The sequence below is a fragment of the Salvelinus fontinalis genome, chromosome 42, assembly GCF_029448725.1.
Source record: "Salvelinus fontinalis isolate EN_2023a chromosome 42, ASM2944872v1, whole genome shotgun sequence".
Lineage (NCBI taxonomy): Eukaryota > Metazoa > Chordata > Actinopteri > Salmoniformes > Salmonidae > Salvelinus > Salvelinus fontinalis.
The window spans coordinates 21,183,054-21,207,646 of record NC_074706.1 but is presented as its reverse complement, the minus strand read 5'-3'; the positions used below and the strand labels follow the sequence as shown (position 1 = coordinate 21,207,646).

The 24,593-nt window shown below is 41.8% G+C and overlaps 1 protein-coding gene across 1 annotated transcript; it reads left to right on the top strand.

The window, feature by feature from the left end:
- The first annotated feature begins 11,773 nt into the window (after window positions 1-11,773).
- tlr3 (toll-like receptor 3) lies at window positions 11,774-17,462 on the top strand. Its single transcript, XM_055909836.1, has 5 exons — window positions 11,774-12,056; window positions 12,398-12,893; window positions 13,200-13,397; window positions 13,927-15,779; window positions 16,786-17,462. The coding sequence occupies exons 2-5, from the start codon at window positions 12,432-12,434 to the stop codon at window positions 17,012-17,014; spliced, it is 2,742 nt and encodes a 913-aa protein (XP_055765811.1). The 5' UTR covers window positions 11,774-12,056; window positions 12,398-12,431; the 3' UTR covers window positions 17,015-17,462.
- Window positions 17,463-24,593: the final 7,131 nt, after the last annotated feature.

Sequence of the window (24,593 nt, the reverse complement as noted above, 5' to 3'; positions counted from 1 at the left end):
CACCACCACCAGTCAGTATCACCACCACCACTCACTATCACCACCAAGCCCTCTATCTGCCCAACAGACCCAGGTCCCACGGCCGCAGCCAAGAGAGCCTAGGCTATGCACAGTGTATGTGTGTGCGTGAGTGTGTGTGTGTGGTTTGTGTGAGGAAATACAGAAACATGCACACACAATCACATGCATTTACTCACAAGCACACATGCACACACACATCTGTCAAAGCTCAGGGTTGGAGAGCCTATGAGAGTGTGGAAAGGAGATTTTTGCTGAGGGCTTGCACATTTTGACTTAGAGAGTGTGTTCCTTAGTCACACATACACCTACACAAACATATGCACCCTAGCCTCACTGTGCATGTGATTCAGAGCAATGATCAATCAAATCAACTGGCCTTTTATCGTTTGATTTGCATATGCATCAAACTGTCTTTTAAAAGGTCCTGCACACAGACTGACATTGAAGTTGTCTGCTCCCGGGCCTAATAGATCAACACTACTGATCCCAGTTCAGTATTAATGTCATTACATTACAGTACAGAGGAAAACACAGTGATGTAGATCCACGGTACTGATCCCAGTTCAGTATTGATGTCATGTAGCACCGATAGCAGATTGATTTGTCAACCATGGTGGGCCTCTCAATTCATTACATTATTTATTGCAATACACTACAGAGGGGAGATCCTAGTACTGTAGATCTACACTGCTGATCCCAGTTCACTGTTGATGTCATCTTATTACAATACATTACAGTGCAGTGCAGAGGGGAGAGCCTAGAGTAGCCACGCTGCTGATCCCAGTTCAGTTATTGATGTTCTGTCGCCCCCCCAGGGCTTTAGATTGAGAAGAGACCTGACTCAGCACCCGGACAGAGATGGACTGACCATAGGGAAATTCTGGCAAATGCCAGATGGGCTGGTCCACATATAGCCCAGCAGGACTGTCTAAGTTTGAGTTTTCATGCAGAAATCACATTATTTGGCTAATAATGGAGCCTCAAGGGGAAACAAAATGGGCAAGTGTGGGGCCCTCGAGAAAAAATATTGTGCCAGTGTGTTAGAAATGCCAGGGCCTATTTCTGGTCCCAGTCTGTCGCTGTCCACGAGCCAACAATGAGAAACACACACCATCAGCCATTGTTCAAAATCACTATGCCACTGACCTCATTGATAATAACAGCGCCTACTGGCTACTGTATATGCAGTAGGGGCTCTTTGGTTAGGGGTTGATAGCGGATTGGCGGGAAATGATAATGAAGATGCAATACTTTGACCTAAAATGTAAGCTGTATATGATGCAATAATGATGTATTTGAATAGTTTTAATCAAATGAGTCACAACTACACAGTATAAGAAATGGATGGACATGATTTCAGATTTTTGAATATTGAAAGTCACCATATAAGCATAAAAAGTTGCAATGTTTGTATATGGCTATAATCCATTTTCCAGCATGTACTGCCCTTGTTGAGCCCTTGTCACTATGACTAATGGCTATGTCATGCAGTATGGCTCTGAGCACACCATGTTTTTGTGTTTGGATGATTCCAAAATGGCCGCATACTTCCTATATAGTGCACACATTTTGAACAGGGCCCATAGTGAACGGCTTTTGACCCGGTCAAAGGTAATGCATTAGATAGAGACTAGGGTGTCATTTGGGACGCACTCTGTGTCCTTGACTTTCTGATCCAGTACTACCCAGACGGTGTCCCAAATGGCACCCTATTCCTTAATAGTGCACTACTTTTGACCTTTTTTGACCTCATATGTAGGGAATAGGATGCAATTGGGAACGCAAGCCCAGTGTGTTCTGGATCCCACCGCTGCTACCTGCCTGTGTCTGATCTCTAAACATCCTCTGTCAGCAAATGAGGAGGGGGAGATGTACTGCAGAGATTTTCCTTTTTTTACAAGGAGAGATAATGTAGTACTGCTGCCTTCTCCCTCCCCCTATCCCACTTTCTCTCACTCTGTCTCTGTTCCCATCTGTCTCTATATCTTTCTGTTTCTTTCGCTAGCCCTCTCTAGTTTCCTCCCCACTCCTGCTTCACCTCTCCCTCGCTCCCCCGTCTCTCCTTCCCCTTCCTAGCTCTCTCCTGCTCTCCCACTCCCTCTTTCTCTCGCGCTAAGCTCCCCCCTCTGTCTCTACATTTTTCGATGTACCCCCTCTCTCTTCCTCTCTCTGTCTCTAAACTCTCCACACCCCTCTGTCTCTATCTTCCGCTCTCTATTTCTCGCGTTACTTCCCTCTCTCTTTCCTCTCCTTTCCTGCTTGCTCTCTCTTCTTCTCCCTCTTCCCTTCCTCCTGGGGTTGGGAAATCTGTTGAAGGCTCTATTTACCTCAGCTGTTCTGCTCAGTAGGAACCCTTGTTACAACTGTCAGTTCAATTACCATGTTTACATAGAAAATATACTTTATGCTAACATTATGTGACTTCCCATAAGAAGATAAGAGCGCATGTGTCTTTTTGATTGTTATTTAACTACATTTGCTTATCCGATGTAATGTTCCTAATCCAATTGCAAAGATATTTTTCAGACACATGTGTAGTATCTTAATTTGAGCCAGTTTGCTACAGCAGGAAAATAATCTTGCAGCAACAGGAAATGTGAATTATTACGTGGATTACAATTCATGGACATTTAGTCCAATTGAAATAACTATTGAACTGCAGGAAATCTTGCAGATTGTGCCTTTAAACTCAGGCAATGCACCATACAGTACATGTTATAAAGTGTTAGGTTGACCACAATGCAATTAGGAAAACACATCTGAAATCAATAGCCAATCACATCGGCCACGGTCGGAAGAGGAAACATGCAGAGACACATGTAAAAATATAGATTAAACTGACTTACTACACAGAAACACAACCATATCACAGACACAGTGACACACACTGAGCACAAGACCAAGTGTGTAAAAACACAAGAGAAGCAGAAGGTAAAACTTTCTGTCATTTGCGTGGTATTCCAGCACCTGAGAGATGCAGTCGGCAACTGACAGAGTGGGGATTCGAACCAGGTTGGGGAGGTCAGGAGCGTGACACACACACACACACACACACACACACACACACACACACACACACACACACACACACACGATCAATGATGGATCCACCACCCCCTCAGTTATCCCTTCTGCATGAGTGCACTCAAACATGCACAGACACACTTGCACGCACAAACACACACACTCATGCACACACACTAACCTCTCTTGCAGTATCTAGAACACATTGTGCCTGTCAGTAAATACTACGATTGGGTGTACTCCTTTTCCCACAAGCCCCTGCTCACTGGCTCCAGTGCAAGTCGTTTCACTCCTGTGGGGATATCTGATCCGCATTGGAATCCTGTCAGTTTCCCTCTCTCTCTATCTCCCTCTCTCTACTCTTTTTTTCCCCCTCACTGTCAGTTTCTCTCTGTCTTTCTAACTCCCCCTCTCCACTGTCTCCTTTTCTGCTTCCCTCTCCTCTCTCCGTCTCCCTGTCTCCCTCTGTCTGTCTATCTTTCTAGGCATCTGCCTCCCTCTCTCCTCTTTGTCTCCCTATCTGCCTCTCTCTCTTCCTCTCTGGTCTCCCTTTCAGTATCTCTCTCTCTCGCTCTCTCTCTATCTACCTCTAAATCCTCACTCTCTTTTCTTCATATCTCTCTATCGCTGCAACTATTTTGCACAGTTATAGAAACCTGTCTCAGGAGGGCTAGTATTATAACAGCCAACCTCAGTTTTCAATAGCTGGGCACCACTACTGCACCTTGTCTACAAGGTACTGTCCTGTATCCCCAGACACTGACCCAGGGTATGAGGCGCTATGGGCCCTGGTCAAAAGTAGTGCACTATATAGGGAATAGGGTATCATTTAGGATCCAGCCATAGAGCGGCTCACTATAGACGGGCAATCCATCTTATTGTGGCTGTGAAGGCTGCTGAGGGGAGGACGACTCTGTCACACCCTGATCTGTTTCACCTGTCCTTGTGATTGTCTCCACCCCCTCCAGGTGTCGCTTATTTTCCCCAGTGTATTTATCCCTGTGTTTCCTGTCTCTCTGTGCCAGTTCGTCTTGTGTGTTCCAAGTCAACCAGCGGTTTCCCCGTTTTTCTGCTTTCTCCTTTTTCTAGTCCTGCCTGTTTCTGGACTTTGTACCTGCCTGCCTGCCTTGACCACGAGCCTGTCTGCCACTCTGTACCTCCTGGACTCTGATCTGGTTTTGACCTTTTTGCCTGTCCACTACCATTCTCTTGCCTACCCCTTTGGATTAATAAACATTGTAAGACTCCAACCATCTGCCTCCTGTGTCTGCATTTGGGTCTCGCATTGTGCCTTGTTAGGCTCATAATAATGCCTGGAATGGAGTTTTGGGACTGGAATGGAGTGAATAGAATGGTATCAAACACACAAAAAACGTGTTTGTTACCATTCCATTTGCTCCACTCCAGCCTCTATGAGCCGTCCTCCCCTCAGCAGCCTCCACTATATTGAGGCTAATGTGGATAGTGTAAGTGAGAGTGTTTGAAATTGTCACGCCTGCTCCCGCTCTTCTCCCCCTTGGCGCTCGAGGGCGCCAGGCTGCCCTGCATTACACACTCCTGCCACCATCATTACGCACACCTGTCTTCCCTCGTCACGCGCATCAGCGATATTGGAATCCCCTGTTTATTACCTCCCCTATATGTGTCAGTTCCCCAGCTCTGTTCCCCGCTGCTGCATTGCTTGTCATCTGTCTTTGTGTTTCCCAGTTCTGACGCTGTTCCTGTCCTGTTGCATGTCTGTTCCAAATGTCTGTTCCAAATGAAATGTCAACTCCACCAACTCCCCCGCTTCTCTTCTCCAGCGTCGTTCCTTACAGAGACATGCAACTAAACATTTTGAATGACATGAATTTTCCAACACATGTTGCTGTAATAACATTTTATTCACATTACACATCATGGAGGCAAATGTTCATTTGTACCGGAATCCTAGAAGGGTTCAAGAGGTGCAGGTTTGACCATGGTTCTTAATAACCTCGAACCAATAAAATACAGTATTTACCCCAAGACCTGAAAATGTTCAGTATGTGTAAGTATGATAGTTAGAAATAAAAAAGACCAATAGAGGAACATCTGCGTTGACCTATGGTCCCATTATGTTCCGCTTTTCAGCCACTCACAGCATGGATCACGCCATTTCAGCTCAGTCACGGCAGGAAGTACTGCAACCAGAATTGAAATAAAATGAAATGATTCTACGAGAATGAGAATGAACTTCCTGGATGAACTGAATTGAAATGGAATTGAGCCAAACCCTGGTAGACTACAGTATACACCAGTACAGGCTACTACTCCAAAACCTCCAAGATATGTCCATCAGGTTGGATATACCTGCTTCAAATCACACAAAACATCCCCAAGAGAACCAATGGTGTGATTGTGTTGATGCTTTCCTGCTAGCCTGTACACCAATATAGGCTACTACTCAATGACTTCAAATGTCAGTGATTATCTTGGATATAACTGCTTTTAATAACACAACCAAAATCCCGACAGGGGAACCAACATAGTTTGCGTGATTATGTTTATGCTTCTCCTTCACAGCAACATGACTCAAAGGTTTCTGAAAGAGAGAGCGAGAGAGTGTTTTGACAAAAGGTCACGGTAGGGTCACAGCTCTGAGTGAAAGGTCTCATGGGAGAGATGGAATGATGGGGGGATCATAAAGAGAGCGGGAACAAAAGCAGGTTCAGCTCTCCTGAGACAGACGGGCAAATCGTTGTATCTGTTTAATAATGTAGCAAACAAGTGTTGCTGTACACATGAATAAGTGAGGGAACTTGGAAGCTGTTTCGGAAGGCACTTGAAGGGAGGTGTTCCTCTCATAGACGTTTCGAAAAGGAATTATTTGTACAATAAATGATATAGAAATGCCTTTAATGTCAATAGCATTTCTCAAACTCAACTGAAATCTCTAATGGTCACGTGAAATAGTGATTATAATATTATACTATTGTTGGTTGTGCATGTATGGAGTGTAATGCAATTTTGAATGAAGAACAAAACGCCAACTACATGACTTGTTTACAGTAGTGTAATTACAGTAGCATACAGTACTAATAAGTATGGTGGATAACACTAGTGTTCTTGGTTTCGCCATACACATTAATAACAGACATACTGGAGGAAGAATTTGAGCTATACACAACTAATAAATCAAGCAACTACTGACTGTGAATGAACAGGGATTTCTGAATCCCACTGCAATGCTGTTCATCTTCGTGAAACGTTCACAAACAAGCTACTGTTCGGCTCTTTTTAATTAATCTTTTTAATTGGTACCTTGCCAGAATCTAATAACCACATTGCGATCAATAAATAAATTCAGAGACTCCGGTCAAGTGCAATCCCGGGACTTGGGGCTAATTGGACTTTTGCTTACAACAGCACTAACCTCATCCGTCGATCCAATGTGCTTTAAAATTACGACCTTCGGGTGTGTATTATAAAAACAAAGATTCATTTGGTGTTCAGATGTTGACAGAGAATGACTATGTGGTTATCGTCATTTGTTGGTGTTTACAGAGCCCTCCAAGCCTCATAGGGACCCCTTGTCTCTACAAATAAGTAATTACATTGAATCTGTTTAAAATACAGTTTTAGTCGGGCAAAAACTTGAGTCCTTTTGTTCCGTACCTTATCCTAAAATGTATTACAGTAAGTTTATGGTAAAACTACCGTAAACATAATGTAAATTCGCCAATCATATTTAGCAAATAACAAATGATGCGTAAAAAGTGTATTATGTGAACTGTAAGACTTCAATTGTTATTTGGTAGCTTTCCACACACTTGGGATACCTCTCCATTACAATCTAGGACGCGTTCAATCTCAATGGCATCAGTCATCCTATTATATCAATGAGGACTATATTGCTGAAATAAAAGACAAATAGCAGTTCACAGCAGTATGTCCAAAGCTAGTCACATAATATGTTATGTGTGTCTCCCCACCAGAGACCGGAGTTCAATCCCCACGTGTACCCTTCTGACTTTATCTCCCCTCCTACACTTCTAACCTGTCTCAATAAGGTATAAAAATACAACACGAGAGTGTAATTCCAATCTTACACGCTCTATAGCGCCGGGCTAGCATATTGAACATCCTCTCCTCTGTCACCCGGTAGTACAGTAATCCATTAGACTGGAGAGATTCATACGGCCCGAAAGATTGATCAGTGATCGGCCCTGCAGAAGAGCTGGAGTGGAAAGACTGCAGACTGACAGCACAGTTGGTGCCCCCCCCCCCCCACCCCCACCCCCCCCCAGCCACTGAGATCAATAGAGACAGAAAGAGATAGAAATGGCAGAGTAAAGAGAGAGGAGGGAGGAGAGAGAGAGATAGAGACAGATTGAGAGAGAGAAAAAAGAAGGCCATTAGATGTAAGACTTTCTGAGGAAATGATACTCATAGACACAATCAGAGCATGCAAACTGATCCCTTCACCGTTGCCATCATTCCCGCTGGACATGATCAACTTATTCTCCAATTACCAATGATTCAAAGCGAGTTATAATGAACATCCTCATCCTTACAGACTTCATATTCCGAATATCAACAAAGGAAAGTGATAATCAGTTCAAGTTTGAGCAAATTGAGCCCCACAGTTCCCTCATCCTCTTATGTATTCTCAGGAACTGTAAAGCAGCGCTCTGTCAATTAGTTATCTCCGCACAGTTCCTTTCACCGCAGCTCTCTTCCTGCTGTTGTTGCCAGGTAACGACACAACTGCGAATCAGAGGGCTGTAATTTCACACGGGAAGCTCCCAGACAGCTCTGCAATTAACACGTTTCAAAGTAATTTAGTGCCAGACTGGAACTGTTCCGATATGCACACGTAAAGGGGAAATCGGAATGTCATACAATAACAAAGGGCCACAACTGAGGGATGGGGCAGGATAAATGTAAGTACTCTCAAATTCACACACAAAGATATGGACACAAGGACTGACCATCCATGAGATCACAATGATACTTTGAACCGTGTTTTGAAGCTTTACAATTGCATTGTTTACAAACAGTACAGTTAAACAGGCTTACATTTTGGCAGTGGTGGAAAAAGTACCATACTTTTGTAAACTGTCATACTTGAGTAAAAGTAAGTATATCTTAATAGAAAATGACTCAAGTCAAAGTGAAAGTCACCCAGTAAAATCCTATTTGAGTAAAAGTCTAAAAGTATTTGGTTTTAAATATACTTAAGTATCAAAAGTAAATGTCATTTCTAAAATATACTTAAGTATCAAAAGTAAGAGTATAAATCATTTCAAATCCCTTATATTAGGCAAACCAGATGACACCATTTCTTTATTTTAAAAAAAAGTTACGGATAGCCAGGGGCACGCTCCAACACTCAGACATCCTTTACAAAGGAAGCATGTGTTAAGTGAGTCTGCCAGATCAGAGGCAGTAAGGAAGACCAGGAATGTTCTATTGATAAGTGTGTGAATTATACCACTTTCCTGTCCTGCTAAGCATTCATAACGTAACGAGTACTTTTGGGTGTCAGGGAAAATGTATGGAGTAGAAAGTACATACTTTTCTTTAGGAATGTAGTGAAGTAAAAGTAAAAGTTGTCAAAAATATAAATAGTAAAGTACAGATACCCCAAAAAACGACTTAAGTAGTACTTTCAAATATTTTTACTTAAGTGCTTTACACCACTGCGTTTTGGGTTCTAATGCAGGTAGGCAGTTTAACTAAGACCATGAGACATTTGTAAGCTATATTCCTCAAGAATCAATGGGTGTATATCCAAAAGATTATGTTTCAATCAAGCTATCGTATGGTAGATATGGTAGGTATGGATCCTTTCCCTATTTGGTTTGTTTCTGAGGCAACGATGCGATGAGTAAATAAGTCAATCAATACAGTCTAGAATCTATAGATCTACGACTCTGTGGCAATGGTTTTCAACATGGTTTCCACATTTTTGTTCCAGACTAGCACTGTTAGAGCCGATTTAGACATATTTGTATTAAAGACAGAACATACAGAGCTCCATGTATGTATTTGTAAATATATGAAATATGAATAAAAAATATATTAGGTACGTACCTTTATGATCTGTATTTACCTGATTGAGATATATTCCTTTGGCATTAGTGTACCTTAGGTTTTGGCTCCCCCTCTTGCCCATTCATTGAACTGCGGTAAGTGTGTTAGTGATAGGATAAAGGCAGGAAGTTGGGCCTTCGTGGGCGAAGGTACTGTAATCCTAGTTAGACTCGGGAGCGTTATAGTCTTTTGACCATACATAGATAGATACATACAAATAAACCATATTATTTATTTTCATTTCAAGTAAGCTATGCTTTAAGTTGATTGGAGAAGAATTTTGTGTTATATATAAGAAGAATTAACCTTTTTTGTTGTTGTTGTTGCACCATATCCCTGGATCTCATTGAATGTTTTGCCGTTTGGCTTTTGGGAACTTCGAAATGTGGACTGTATGCGTCCGAAACAGCCACGCTTCAGGCTTGGGCAATGGCTATAGTCAATTGGTAAGGAAGCCACTACAAGTTCTAACACTCCTAACATACCTGATTCAAAAAGTCAGGGGCTTGATGATTAGTTGAACCAGGTGTGTTTGTGCAGGACTATAACAAAAATGTCTATTTGAGATTTGAATGCCAATGTTTCAGAATGGATGGCGCTGAAACCCACTTGCCTATAGAATCTTGGTGATTACAGCTCTAAGACAGGCAAAGCGGAGGTGTGCTCCCTTCGTCAATTGAGTAAACCTGTGCTGAGAAGTGGATAGCATAGTTGACTCCCCTATCAATCACTAGATTTGACACAAACCTGTTGGATTTCCTAGAGACGGGGGAATGGATTAGCTCGAGGAGTGAGATTGTATTGCTTCTTTGTCGACACAATACCTCTGATTCGGATGGTAATAAAAAAACATTGGGTTCTGTAAATTCACAATGTGGTCTACTTTCACTTCCTGGTCAGCAATAGAGAAAGAAATCCAGAACGTTTGGTAGCCAAACAAACTCCTTAAATGTAATTTTGTGTAAATTCAACTGAACTAACTTCATTCATATTAGTCAGTGTGAATGGGGATGCGAAAGTACCACAGAGAAGTTCGAAATCTCAGACTATGACAAAGGAGAAATTAGAGTTATGTTTATTTACCAAACTATTTTAGACTACTTTGATTCAGATGAATTCATAGCCATGCTGATTTTGGAATATATTGTGGAATTTTGTCTTACTCTTTGTCTTACTCTACTCTTCAAAGGGATAAACCTCTATTTTAGGGATTGAGGGGGAAATCCCGATACACAAAGAATGGACCAAAAAGGGAAATGAAAATAGACTTAAGGAAATGGTAGATTGTTGTAATGGAACAGTTTCTTGTTTAGACAATTCATTTGAAGTTCTCTATTTAAGTAGATTTTTTTTGTTGGTATCAGTACTTTACTATCTATAATATTTATAAACTACTTTTACTACATTCTTAAAGAAAATAATGTACTTTTTACTCCATACATTTTCCCTGACACCCAAAAGTACTTGTTACATTTTGAATGCTTAGTAGGACAGGAAAATCCCTTATCAAGAGAACATCACTGGTCATCCCTACTGCCTCTGATCTGGCGGACTCACTAAACACACATACTTAGTTTGTAAATGATGTCTGAGTGTTGGAGTGTGCCTCTGTAAATTAAAAGGACAAGAAAAGGGTGTTGTCGGGTTTGCTTAATGTAAGGATTTATTTTTATTTTTACTTTTGATATTTAAATATATTTAAAACCAAATACTTTTAGACTTTCACTCAAAAAGTGTTTTACTGGGTGACTCTGACTTGAGTCATGTTCTATTACGCAACCTACTTATTTTATTCATTTATTTACACATTTTCCAATTAACTTTTTGCTTGATCACTATCGCCACTATCGCCCCCCAGCCATAAGAAGTTAAGAACACATTCTTATTTACAATGACGGTCTACTGAGGAACCGTGGGTTAATAACTGCCTTGTTCAGGGGCAAAATGACAGATTTTTACCTTGTCAGCTCGGGGATTCAATCCAGCAACCTTTCGGATACAGGCCTAATGCTCTAACCACTAGGCTACCTGCCGCCCCTGTTTAGTGAGCTTTGCAGTTATCACAAGGCTGAACAAGTCATTGACATTAAGTTCATCAAATATTATTAAAACTGCAGTCTGCAATTGGTCCATTTTTGGACTTAGAATTAATAATAGCCATTATATTTTGTGTTCAGTTGAACTAAGGTCATTTGGCATTTACATATTATATTATTCAATAATCAATATTTCATTAGTTTAAAAGTAAACAAATTGATGCACCAATCGCAGACTATAGCTTTAATTTATGTATAGCTTTTTTTAAATCAAAAGGCAAAAAGCTAGGCTTATAGTGGGTGAAGTCTGTGAAAGTGGCCCCTAGACAGTTTATCAATTTCACTAGGACTCTTGTGTAATTGGATGGGCAATGAAAGCGACGCACATGTTTCACTATAGGCTTACTTCAAGTGTCCTAACAGTGAGCAAAAAAAAATACACATTTACGGAAAACTATCTTCTAAACATAATTCATATTTTCTATGACTGATAACTGCATGTCTATTAAAGTACATTAACATAACCTACACAGACCCGGACATGAACCAGAAACGTTCAAAGGTGATGCCTTTAAAAGGTTTGCACAGTTGTTTGGGTCCTCTTTCCAATGACATCCCGCCAACAACGAAAGTGGCAGCCAAAGATCCAACTGTACCCACAAACCTTGGGTCCTTGCCAGTTTCGTTTTTGAAGAAATTGTCTGTGGGCCAGCACGTAGCCTGACGGAACAACGCACTGCTATAGATATGCAGATACGTGTCATTTCACTTCCCACAACACTGCAGCCGCCCACACGGCAGCTGTTCATGTCTCAAAGGCTTCTATGCTTCCTCGGATTTACTGTGTACATAACTCTGCAACTTTTACGTTCAAAATGACTGACGAGCAACACTCTCCGTCTCAATAAACGACATCTGGTAGGTTCTGTTTTCTTCTTTCAAATGTTAGAATCGAAATAGGTTTCTGTAGCCAATGTGTATCTTATTTTTGCTCTGCAGAGTTTTGCAGCAGTTGTCAGTTTAACTGTTTCAATTTATCAAAATGTAGATTGTGATAATCTTGTGTGCAAAATGACACAATGGCTCTGATAGTGCAACTGTATATTAAATGGGAGAAGCTATGTTTGTTTTCTCTCTCTGATGACTCATGATAAATCACCATATGTTGCCAAACCTGTTCACAAATATTCATTGCCAAATAATTGAACTCTTTATATAGCTCTGCTTACTTACTATATACCTATCCATTTCTTTTGCAGTTTTTATGAAAAACTGTTAAAACCATCTGAAGCTATGAATTGGCCAGATATAATCCTCATTCTATTGGCTGTCAATCTGGGTGACCTCATCACTGGCCCTACCCTATGCCACGCCTCTCAAAAGCGCCAGAAATCCGAATGCCAGGTGCGAAACGGCCGGGCCGACTGCAGCCACCTCCGCCTCAAGGAGATACCTCCCAACCTGCCATGGAATATCACCGGCCTGGATGTCTCCCACAACAGGCTGGTGGAGCTACCCCCAGCATCGCTGGCCACTTACCCAGGGCTCGTGCACCTGGACGTGGGCTTCAACAGCCTCACCAAGCTGGAGGACAGCCTGTGTCAGACCCTGGGCCTGCTGAGGACACTGACCGTGCAGCACAACGAGGTACATCGGCTGACGGAGAAGGACCTGAGCAACTGCACCAATCTGACAGAGCTTAACCTGGCTGGCAACAGGTTGAAGCTACAGGGAGAGCCCTTTGCTGCCCTACAGGTAGGGATCTGCCTGGTGTCATGGTGAAGACAAGGATGGCAGGGGTTGTGGATGTGTTGATAATGATGATATACAGTACTAGATGATGATGATACAGATGAGAGAGCGGGGGATGCTCTTGACTCTTCAGGACAATATTTTGGGACCATTTTTTTTGTTTCTTTCATATACCATCCAATGATTTGGATTTGGGTTATTCTCTTTCAAGCCTAAGCCTAAACCATAGACAAATTATGATTTGATTGCAGTTGTCTCAGTTACATTTTCTCTCAAACCCTCTTAGAATATCTTTCCATTTTTCACCAGAGTCTGACACTGCTGGACGTGTCCAAAAATGACCTGAAGACAGCCAAGTTGGGCACCTACATTCAGCTTCCAAGCCTGGTGACTCTCATCTTGTCTAGCAACAGCATATCAACCTTGAAAAAGGATGACTTCAATTTTCTCAGTAATTCCTCATCCCTACGAGTCCTCCACCTGTCGAATCTAACAACTCTAGCAAAGGTACGAAAGATCCTGTGAAATGGGAAATGAAAGGATGTTAATGATTTCAGCTGCTGACACTAGGAATAAGAACCATGCTCAACCAATCACACCTTTTTTTATGTTGTCAAGATCCCTTCAGTGTTTCCTCTCTTATTTTCTAGGCATAGTGCAAAGCCACCAAATTAACATCGAGGGCATTTTGAACCAACATTTTCATATTAAACTAATGGATGCCAAATTAGGCAAAAGAGGAACAGAGCAAGGCAGGGTCCAGAAAAATACAATGGTAGTGAAAACTGGATCACTCAACGCCTCACTTGAAAGGTTGTAATAATGCGACAGCTCACTTGCCACAGACGTCAATTCAACGTTTATTCCACGTTGGTTCAACGTAATTTAGTTGAGATTACATGGAAACAACATTGATTGAACCACAAATAAGTAGGAATTAGTAGGTTCAAGGTCTTTTGACAACGTATCTACAGTCTATGGCAGCATCTTGTGCAGCATCTAATCAGCAACTAATCAGTGTTTTTTTCCCTTGCAGTTTGAGCCTGATTGCTTGAAGCCCATTGCAAGCATACATGAGTTAGTCATGAATGGGAGCAAACTTGGCCCTTCGCTCACGTCTAAACTTTGTACAGAGCTTTCTGGGACAGCGATCCGCAGCCTCTTCCTTCAGAAGACACAGCTAGTTACACTAGACAACACCACCTTCAAAGGCCTGGTGAAGACCCACCTCACTACTTTGGATCTATCCCACAACAGCATAGCTAAGATCGGGGATGGTTCTTTCCAGTGGCTGCCCATGCTGGAAGTTCTTTCTCTGGAGCAGAGCAACATCAAGCGCCTGACTAAGAACACTTTCCACGGGCTGGGGAATCTGACACGGCTCAACCTGAATATGGCGCTGGTGAAGAGTCACACTTCTTCTTACCCTATTATCGACGACTTCTCCTTCCAGCCACTAGGGGCACTGGAGAGCCTGAGCATGGAGAATACTGCCTTTCGAAACATCTCGGTGCTCACCTTTGCGGGTTTGATGAGTCTCCGCCAACTCCACCTGAGCGGGACCAGCTGCATGTCGCTCAAAATCATCACCAACCAGACCTTTGTGTCCCTCGCACATTCACCACTTCTTACGCTAAAGCTTACACGCACTGAAATCTCCCGTCTAGACCCTGGAGCCTTCTCCAGCCTGGGCAATCTCACCACCCTTCTGCTGGGCAACAACTCCATCTCCCAGACCCTGACGGGAAAAGAGTTCCAGGGTTTGGGCCAGCTACAGGAGATCTACCTCTCTAACGGCAACCAGAAGCTCATCCTCAGCCCTATGTCCTTCGTCCATGTCCCCGCTCTCAGGACCCTGATGCTGGGGAGAGCTCTGTCAAGCACCATGTATATGAATACCTCTCCGTTCAAGCCGCTGTCCAACCTCACCATCCTGGACCTCAGCAACAACAACATCGCCAACATCAGAATTGATCTTCTGGATGGACTAGAGAATCTGAAGGTGCTGAAGCTTCAGCACAACAACTTGGCCCGGCTGTGGAAGAGTGCCAACCCGGGTGGGCCGGTGCTATTTCTTAGGGGGCTCCGCAGCCTTGTTGCCCTGGAGATGGACTTCAACGGTCTGGATGAGATCCCCGAGGAGGCCCTTCATGGATTAACCAACCTTCAAGAGCTCAGCCTCAGTGGGAACATCCTGAACCAACTCAAGGACTCAGTCTTCAACGACTTGGGGTCGCTCCGGGTGCTTCGGCTCCAGAAGAACCTAATAACGTCGGTGAGGAAGGAAGTGTTTGGGCCGGCTTTGGCCAACCTCAGCCAGCTGGTCATGGAGAAGAACCCGTTCGACTGCACCTGCGAGAGCATCCTGTGGTTTGTGGTGTGGCTGAACGGATCAAACGCCAGTGTGCCGGGCCTCAGGGATGAATATGTGTGCAACACGCCGCAAGCCTACTACAACCGCTCGATCATGGAGTTCGACAGGCTCTCCTGCCTGGACATGACACCATTCCAGGCGCTCTACGTGCTCACCAGCACTGCGGTCCTGACCTTAATGGTGACCTCACTCCTAGTGCGCTTCCAGGGTTGGAGGATTCAGTTCTACTGGAAAGTTCTGATCAACCGTACACTCGGATTGAGCGATGCCAGTTCCGGGGAGAGGAGAGAGTTCAACTACGACGCGTACGTCATTCATGTTGCAAAGGATAAAACCTGGGTGGATCGAAGCTTGATCCCCTTAGAGAAAGAACAGGGGTATAAATTTTATCTGCAGGATCGAGATGCAGTGCCAGGTGATTCGCGACTGGAGTCCATTGTGGAGAATATGAGAAGGTCCAGAAAAATACTATTTGTGGTCACCGAAACTCTTCTCGAAGACCCCATGTGTCGACAGTAAGTAAAATTAATATTGTTATATTTTTTCTAACATTCACGTTACATAAGCTTTGGTAGAGCATGTGTGGTCACTGGTCATGGAAAAGAGAACATTGATAAGGACAGTGGTTGGAAAATCTGCAGGAGTCTTTATTTCAGGCGTTTTAATGTGTTATGATAGTGATAATACCATAATTGTTCTGTTTTAAAATTAAACTGAACAAGTTTTACTCATACAGGGGAAGTGGAGATTGTGTGAAGTGGGTAAGTGAGTTTAGGTATTTCTGGAAGAAGATATGAAACCCAAACAAGCAGTAAAAAAAAACATTTTACACAGAAAATTCTCTTAGCGTCTGGACAACCATTTCTTCATCGAAAAAATAATAATATTTGAGTTCAATAATGATTCTATAATGTGTAAACTATGTAAGTACACTCACAACTCAAGTCGCCGTGGATAAGAGCGTCTGCTAAATTACATAAATGTAAAATGCTATTATTCTGAACTCGTTACCCTTTTTTTGGCTATGGACCATAATGCTCAAAGAATGTCTAAGTGAAGAATGCATATTTAAAGGATCTACACAGCACTGATCCAAGGCAGGTGTTTCTGTCTAAACCCTTGAAGTGTTGAGGTTATTGGCTTAATCTGTGTTCTTGAAAGCTGCTCTAACAGTACAGTATAAACCAGTGTTAAATGTTGCCATTCATTGATTATATATATTTTTTAAACTTTGATTGTATTTTATTCTAGCACTTTTCATGTTTCACCCTTTTGATTGATTTGATTGCACATCACTCTGGATAAGTGTAAATGATATGTATATGATTGAGATCTGAAATGTTATTCCTGTTATGTTTCTGTACTTTGAGCCTCTTTTACTTGCCCTCTCTGACAAATGCCCTCTTCTGTCTCTCCGCGTTTCCCCACTTCCCCCCCCCCCCCCTCCTCTCCCTGAAAACCACTTCCTCCCATTTCCTTTCCCTCCCCTCACCTCCTACCATTCTCTCCCTTTCCCCTCAGGTTCACGGCCCACCACGCCCTGCACCAGGTGATCGAGGACAGCCGGGACTCGGTGGTGCTGGTCTTCCTGGAGGACGTGCAGGACTACAAGTTGTCCCGCTGTCTGCTCCTGCGCAGGGGCATGCTTCGTCCACATTGCATCCTCAACTGGCCCCTGCAGAGGGAGAGGGTGCCCGCCTTCCACCAGAGGCTCCGCGTCGCCCTGAGCACCACCAACCGAGTGCAGTAACTTTCTCCATGCCATTATGCTTAAAGGTGTACTGAAAATTTGACTTAAGCCAAATCAAATGTATTGGTCATGTACTCATTTTTCAGATGTTATCACAGGTTCAGCGAAATGCTTATGTTTCTAACTCCAACAGTGCAGTAATAACTAGCAATACAAAACAAATCCCCAAAATGTAAAGAAAGAAATGTCTGAGTTTGGGATATGAATATATACTGTATGTATTTGATGGTGTGTATTTGATGGTGTGTATGGACACTATATGAATAGAAAAGGTGTGCACAGCAGTAGTTCTATAGGATATGCCTTGACTTGAATACAGTGTATACTGTACATGTGAAGTGTGTAAAACAGGATGTAAACATTATTATAGCAACCGGTGTTCAATGACTTTGTACATAGGGCACCAGCCTCTAAGGTGCAGGGTAGAGTACCAGGTGGTAGCCTGCTAGTAACAGTGACTAAAGTTCAGAGTACTGGGCAGAGGCCGGCTAGTGGTGACTGTTTAACAGTCTGAAGGCCTGGAGATAGAAGCTGTTTATCAGTCTCTCGGTTTTGATGCACCTGTACTGTCTCTGCCTTCTAGATTGTAGCGGGTGAACAGGCCGTGGCTCGGGTGGCTGAGGTCCTTGATGATCTTCTTGGCCTTCCTGTGACACCGGGTGCTGTAGATGTCCTGTAGGGCAGGCAGTGTGCCCTCCAGGACATCTGACCACACCACCCTCTGGAGAGCCCTGCGCTTGCAGATGGTATTATTACGTTTATGTAATACTTGGCTATATTTCTTAAATGATGACAGTGGGTGTAAGGGTGTGGAAAGTGTGCAAAACTGTTGCTCTCATTGTATGGTTCAGAGTAAAGTTAACAGTGTGCACTACTGTAGCTTCCATTCAGTGGCTAAGATTTTAAGGAAGTGTACTTGAAAGTACAATGCTGTACAATGCTGCGGTTTCAAACAATGGTCGAGGATACAAGGTGTGCAATTTTGCAAGTCTCATTTAACCGCTGAACGAAAAAGTAAGTGGACTTAATGGGCTAAGTGGCACAGTTTCAGTAGCCGAGTAACCTGCAAAAAGTGAAATCTAAGCTTATAATATTGAGTGATTGATAAAAAAAAAAAAGGATTTTACCAAGCTAAATGACGTTAGATCATTTAGCTTGATAAAATCCTTTTTTTAAAAAAAAAAAAGAAAAAACATATCACTAATTGTAAGTGAATTATCAGTCAATATAAGATATTTAGGCTTGCTTAGATTGAACTTTTTGCAGTGTGGATTTGGAAATGAGACATATCTTAGACCTAGCACTCATTTGTACAGGTGACATTTGACTAAATGGACCCAGCATGTTTTCGCACTATACTGTATAGGACATGGCGTCTCCTGCCACACTGTTTCATGGAATTGTATGTTTGTTGTAGCTACCGTTTTATTGCACAGTCTATTTTTAACCCTTGAGTTTGGTTATATGATCGTCAAGCCTATTCAAAAGATTAGGGGACAGGACCAGGATCTATAACGTAGGACAATGTCACTTGTACAGCGTATTGGCAATTAAAAACTGTGTTAGCACAGAAACCCCGGGTTCATTTGATGTAGAACAGGGTAGGCAACTAGATCGGGGGGCCGGAACATACAGTAATTATATTTATACACTGCAAATTGACCACATCTAAGCCCAAAAAGTGATTTGTATTTGAAAATAACAATTTTATATGTTGATTACATTGAGACACGATCAGGTCTCTTTTTAAAAATTATTCATAGGAATACTTGGGAACAGATTTCCTAAATTAAACACATGTTTAGCTGAATTCTTGACTTCAGTCTTTTTTGACCGAAAACAAAAAAAGTTATAACTTTGGGGGACCCCAAAAAAACACTTGAAGGACGGTTTTTGCTCGCGGGTTGTCTATTGCTGACCTCGATGTAGAAGGTGTTGGCCATGTTTGAGAGCATCAATTCTGCTGAGTCGCTGATCATTGACTGATCTACAAATCATAATGAGTAGTTATTTACAAGGTGATTTGCAGATCACTGACAGAGTAGATCACTGACTTAACAAAATGCTTTGAAATGTGGTTTCATGGTCAATTACAGTAGGGTTATTTTACAGCGTTACTTTAGTATTGCTAGCAGGAGTATTACAACTACACTGTAAAATAACCCACTATTGCACACATTAACCATGTAATGTTCTCTTCATAACCAAAATGTCAGATGAACTTAGAACTTTAACAAACCTACATATTCTTATTTTTCCACTGTGGGAAATGCTTTAATTAGGTCATTTCAGGTTAAGGGTTTGGGACAACTCTATATTAAATATATTTGTTTCAGCACTTTTGTACACTTATTGAAAGTTCGAATTTTGTTTAATAGAGTATGGTTCAACAAAAATCTCTTTGTATTTGTCTCATGACACCTAGTGTTGATTTGAGTGAACTGCAAGTATATTTGAACACACTCCTTTTCCCATCTGTATGCTGTTCAGCATGTCTTTAAAGTTTTCAGTAAAATTGGATTCTTGACATTTGTATTATTAGTTAAAATTAAACTTTGTGAAAAAATAAACAAATTAACTGAAATCCTAAATCCTCTGCCCTCAAGTGGTCGAGAAAAAGCTAGGTTTTAAATGTGACATTCTCACATTTTATTTTTATTTTGAGGAATAACTTAAAAAATAAAAAGGCATTCCAAAAACTAGCCAGCTTCTGGCAACATCCTTAAAACTAACTTCAGGAGCTATGGGACCCTGAAAGTAAGCCATTGGCATTTGGGTCACTTAAAACATTCCTTAACTTGAATTTTTTTTTAAAGAAGAGGAATAACTAAACTTTGCCCAATTTAAAGAAAGAAGGAGGCTTACTTCAAGGGTTTGTGGATTAAGGAAGGGAGGAAAAAGGGATAAACACTGTCCTTTCTCACACATGTGTTTTGGATTTATATTAGTAACAACCTCATTCACAGGCTAATTGCTAATGAGATACAGCTGGTAGATTAACCTTCTCCCCTTGTTCAATTGATAATGAACACTCCCACTGGGCACAAACATAATATTAAAATCTAGTTTTGATTTACAATTGGTTGAGTTGTCAATGTCAAATCAACAAAAACAATTCACCATGTCATTGGATTTAGGTTCAAAGTTGGGTGGGGAGAAAAATAAATGTTTCCAAGTTGATTCAACGTCATCGCATAGATTTTTGGTGTCGAAATGACGTGGGAACAACATTGATTTAACCAGTTTTTGACCAGTGGGTTATTAGTTACACGATCATATTTTCATTCATAAGCAGTCAGTAATCCATCAGTTCTGTATTATACGCTACATGATGTTACCCTATTTGTATATGCTTGGGGACACACATTGGACTATGTTTATTTATTCGGATCTCTCTTTTAGCCCACCAAGGGCTAGCCTTGCCAGAGTCCTTTATGTGTGTCAGAAATGTTTGGAAATAGTATAGAGCAGGGGTCATCAACTCTTACTCCACGAGATCCGGAGCCTGGTGGTTTTCTGTTCTACCTAATAATTAATTGTGCACACCTGGTGTCCCAGATCTAAATCAGTATCTGATTAGAAGGGAACAATTTTAAAAATCCAGTGGAACTGGCTTCCAGGTCCAGAGTTGAGTTGGTGTGGTATAGAGTATGGAAATGTACTATTGATAAAAATACATCCTAAGATTGAAATGTTCTCTTGTGTGATATCAAAAAGTACTTCCAAGAGGTCTGGACCTTAAGACCTTAGAGGCCCAAATGACGCTTACGCTGCCGGGCTGCTAGTTCAAGCCCAGGCCCCCTCCCACCTTGGATTCCAAAGTGTCCAAGGCCTTCATTGGAAGTCCAACACCCACCCTATTTGTTTTGGGGATTGCAAGTGGGCCCCTTTTCCTGATTTTGATACTTTTTCAAGCTTCAATCATAGCTCTTCCCCCTTCATTCGCTACAAAAGTAACACCCTTTTTTTAAGAGCATCTCACGGTTGCTTGCCAAGGGGGCCTGCATCCTAAACAAGTTGACTGTATAAGTATCACTTCAGGGGTACTCGTAGGGGTAGCCTACCCGATTCTGACCAACCACTGACCAAGGAGCATTACATGGTCAGTGATTGGACATCTTTCCATAATTACACAGAACTTTTTGTTTGCTATTGTGAAAGAATGAGACCCTGAAGCAAATGTATATTTATGAGTCAATATTGGACCACCACCTAACTAACCAAGATGACTGTGGATATCGGTGCTGATTGGTTCGATCGTTTTGGTCTTACTCGTGACCATATTGACCAGCGTCTTCACCTGGCAGTTCCTCAGCAGCTCTGCACAGATGGACCCAGATGAAGCCAATACCAGGGATAAGTCAAAGCTACCCGTTACTGGGCAGTGCTCTGTCATTTAAAGGTAATGCGAGAGGTTAGGTGTATATATATATTTTTTTTTATATAAGAATATTGAGTATTTTGAAGAGGGTGTGCTTTTTATCAATTTAGCACTGGGGAACTTCTAACCATGAAGACTTCAATTATGCCATCCATAATATCTTTAGGAACTACTTTGTAGCATTAAAGAAAGAAAATTAATCAATTGATTCAAAAGATATGTGAATACAATATCCAATTTGAACGGTGAATCACTTCAATCTGTTTGTCCCAAATGTCCTAGAAATGAGGCTGTTCTCATTAACACAATATATTGTTTCCATTGTTGCTGTATGGAGATTCGTTGCACGGCAACTTATTCAGACCTGGTGTGACTGTTAAATATTTTGGAGGGCCCCCCACTTTAAAGATGCAATCTGCAGTTTATACAACAACAAAGCGGTCAAGCTGGCACTGTTTTGGTAAAAATCTGATTGGGCTGGAAAATGTAACCACTCAACTTTAGAGACATAGCTATGGATTCAAGGACTGACCATCCATGATATAAAAATTATAGTTTTAACCATGTTTTGGTTTATAACTGGCTGTGAATTAAACGTTGCTGTGTTATCATAGGGAGTTACCATCTGAGTGTGTGTGCACGTGTATCTATACCTGTCTGTGTCTGTGTGCATGTTTACATTTGTATTTTACATTTTAGTCCTTTAGCAGAACGACTTACAATAAATAGCGAGTGCATACATTTTCATACTTTTTTTGTCCTGTGTACTACATGTGCGTGCATGACAGTACAAAATACTATCCCTTGATGAACATCCAGGTTTACCTCTTACCCCCTCCCAACTGGTTAATCATTCATAACTAGAGGCCAGAGAATCAGGGAAAAGTGGGGAACAGGTCAGGATTAAAGTCCACCTGATATGAGGTGTAGCCAGCAGGTCTCAGACATTCATTCGGAGGTTGTTAAGGCCACGTACTACCCAGAGATGGCGATAGTTTTGGGGGCTTACACGTTGGGGCTGCTGGGGATGAGCCTCTTCGTTTCAATGCTGACCTACGCCACCTACCAGCTACTCAGCAGTTATCTGTATAAATGGAGGGAGATGAAGCCCATACCAGAGATTGAAGGCACATACCCCCTCATAGGGAACGCACTGCAGTTCAAATCCAACGCCGGAGGTGAGAGAGGAGAGGTTATGAGGGGGGGGGGGGAGACGAGAAGGGTATTTTGAAGAGGGGTTGCTTTTATTAGTTTAACATTTGGGTTCAAACCATGATGACATAAATGATGCCAGCCTTTCCATAATAACTTTAAGAAGTACTTGTTAACACAAGAAAGAAAATTAATCAATTGATTCAAAAGATATGTGAATACAATATCCAATTTGAACGGTGAATCACTTCAATCTGTTTGTCCCAAATGTCCTAGAAATGAGGCTGTTCTCATTAACACAATATATTGTTTGCATTGTTGCTGTATGGAGATTCGTTGCACGGCAACTTATTCAGACCTGGTGTGACTGTTAAATATTTTGGAGGGCCCCCCACTTTAAAGATGCAATCTGCAGTTTATACAACAACAAAGCGGTCAAGCTGGCACTGTTTTGGTAAAAATCTGATTGGGCTGGAAAATGTAACCACTCAACTTTAGAGACATAGCTATGGATTCAAGGACTGACCATCCATGATATAAAAATTATAGTTTTAACCATGTTTTGGTTTATAACTGGCTGTGAATTAAACGTTGCTGTGTTATCATAGGGAGTTACCATCTGAGTGTGTGTGCACGTGTATCTATACCTGTCTGTGTCTGTGTGCATGTTTACATTTGTATTTTACATTTTAGTCCTTTAGCAGAACGACTTACAATAAATAGCGAGTGCATACATTTTCATACTTTTTTTGTCCTGTGTACTACATGTGCGTGCATGACAGTACAAAATACTATCCCTTGATGAACATCCAGGTTTACCTCTTACCCCCTCCCAACTGGTTAATCATTCATAACTAGAGGCCAGAGAATCAGGGAAAAGTGGGGAACAGGTCAGGATTAAAGTCCACCTGATATGAGGTGTAGCCAGCAGGTCTCAGACATTCATTCGGAGGTTGTTAAGGCCACGTACTACCCAGAGATGGCGATAGTTTTGGGGGCTTACACGTTGGGGCTGCTGGGGATGAGCCTCTTCGTTTCAATGCTGACCTACGCCACCTACCAGCTACTCAGCAGTTATCTGTATAAATGGAGGGAGATGAAGCCCATACCAGAGATTGAAGGCACATACCCCCTCATAGGGAACGCACTGCAGTTCAAATCCAACGCCGGAGGTGAGAGAGGAGAGGTTATGAGGGGGGGGGGGGGGAGACGAGAAGGGTATTTTGAAGAGGGGTTGCTTTTATTAGTTTAACATTTGGGTTCAAACCATGATGACATAAATGATGCCAGCCTTTCCATAATAACTTTAAGAAGTACTTGTTAACACAAGAAAGAAAATTAATCAATTGATTCAAAAGATATGTGAATACAATATCCAATTTGAACGGTGAATCACTTCAATCTGTTTGTCCCAAATGTCCTAGAAATGAGGCTGTTCTCATTAACACAATATATTGTTTGCATTGTTGCTGTATGGAGATTCGTTGCACGGCAACTTATTCAGACCTGGTGTGACTGTTAAATATTTTGGAGGGCCCCCCACTTTAAAGATGCAATCTGCAGTTTATACAACAACAAAGCGGTCAAGCTGGCACTGTTTTGGTAAAAATCTGATTGGGCTGGAAAATGTAACCACTCAACTTTAGAGACATAGCTATGGATTCAAGGACTGACCATCCATGATATAAAAATTATAGTTTTAACCATGTTTTGGTTTATAACTGGCTGTGAATTAAACGTTGCTGTGTTATCATAGGGAGTTACCATCTGAGTGTGTGTGCACGTGTATCTATACCTGTCTGTGTCTGTGTGCATGTTTACATTTGTATTTTACATTTTAGTCTTTTAGCAGAACGACTTACAATAAATAGCGAGTGCATACATTTTCATACTTTTTTTGTCCTGTGTACTACATGTGCGTGCATGACAGTACAAAATACTATCCCTTGATGAACATCCAGGTTTACCTCTTACCCCCTCCCAACTGGTTAATCATTCATAACTAGAGGCCGGGATATCAGGGAAAAGTGGGGAACAGGTCAGGAT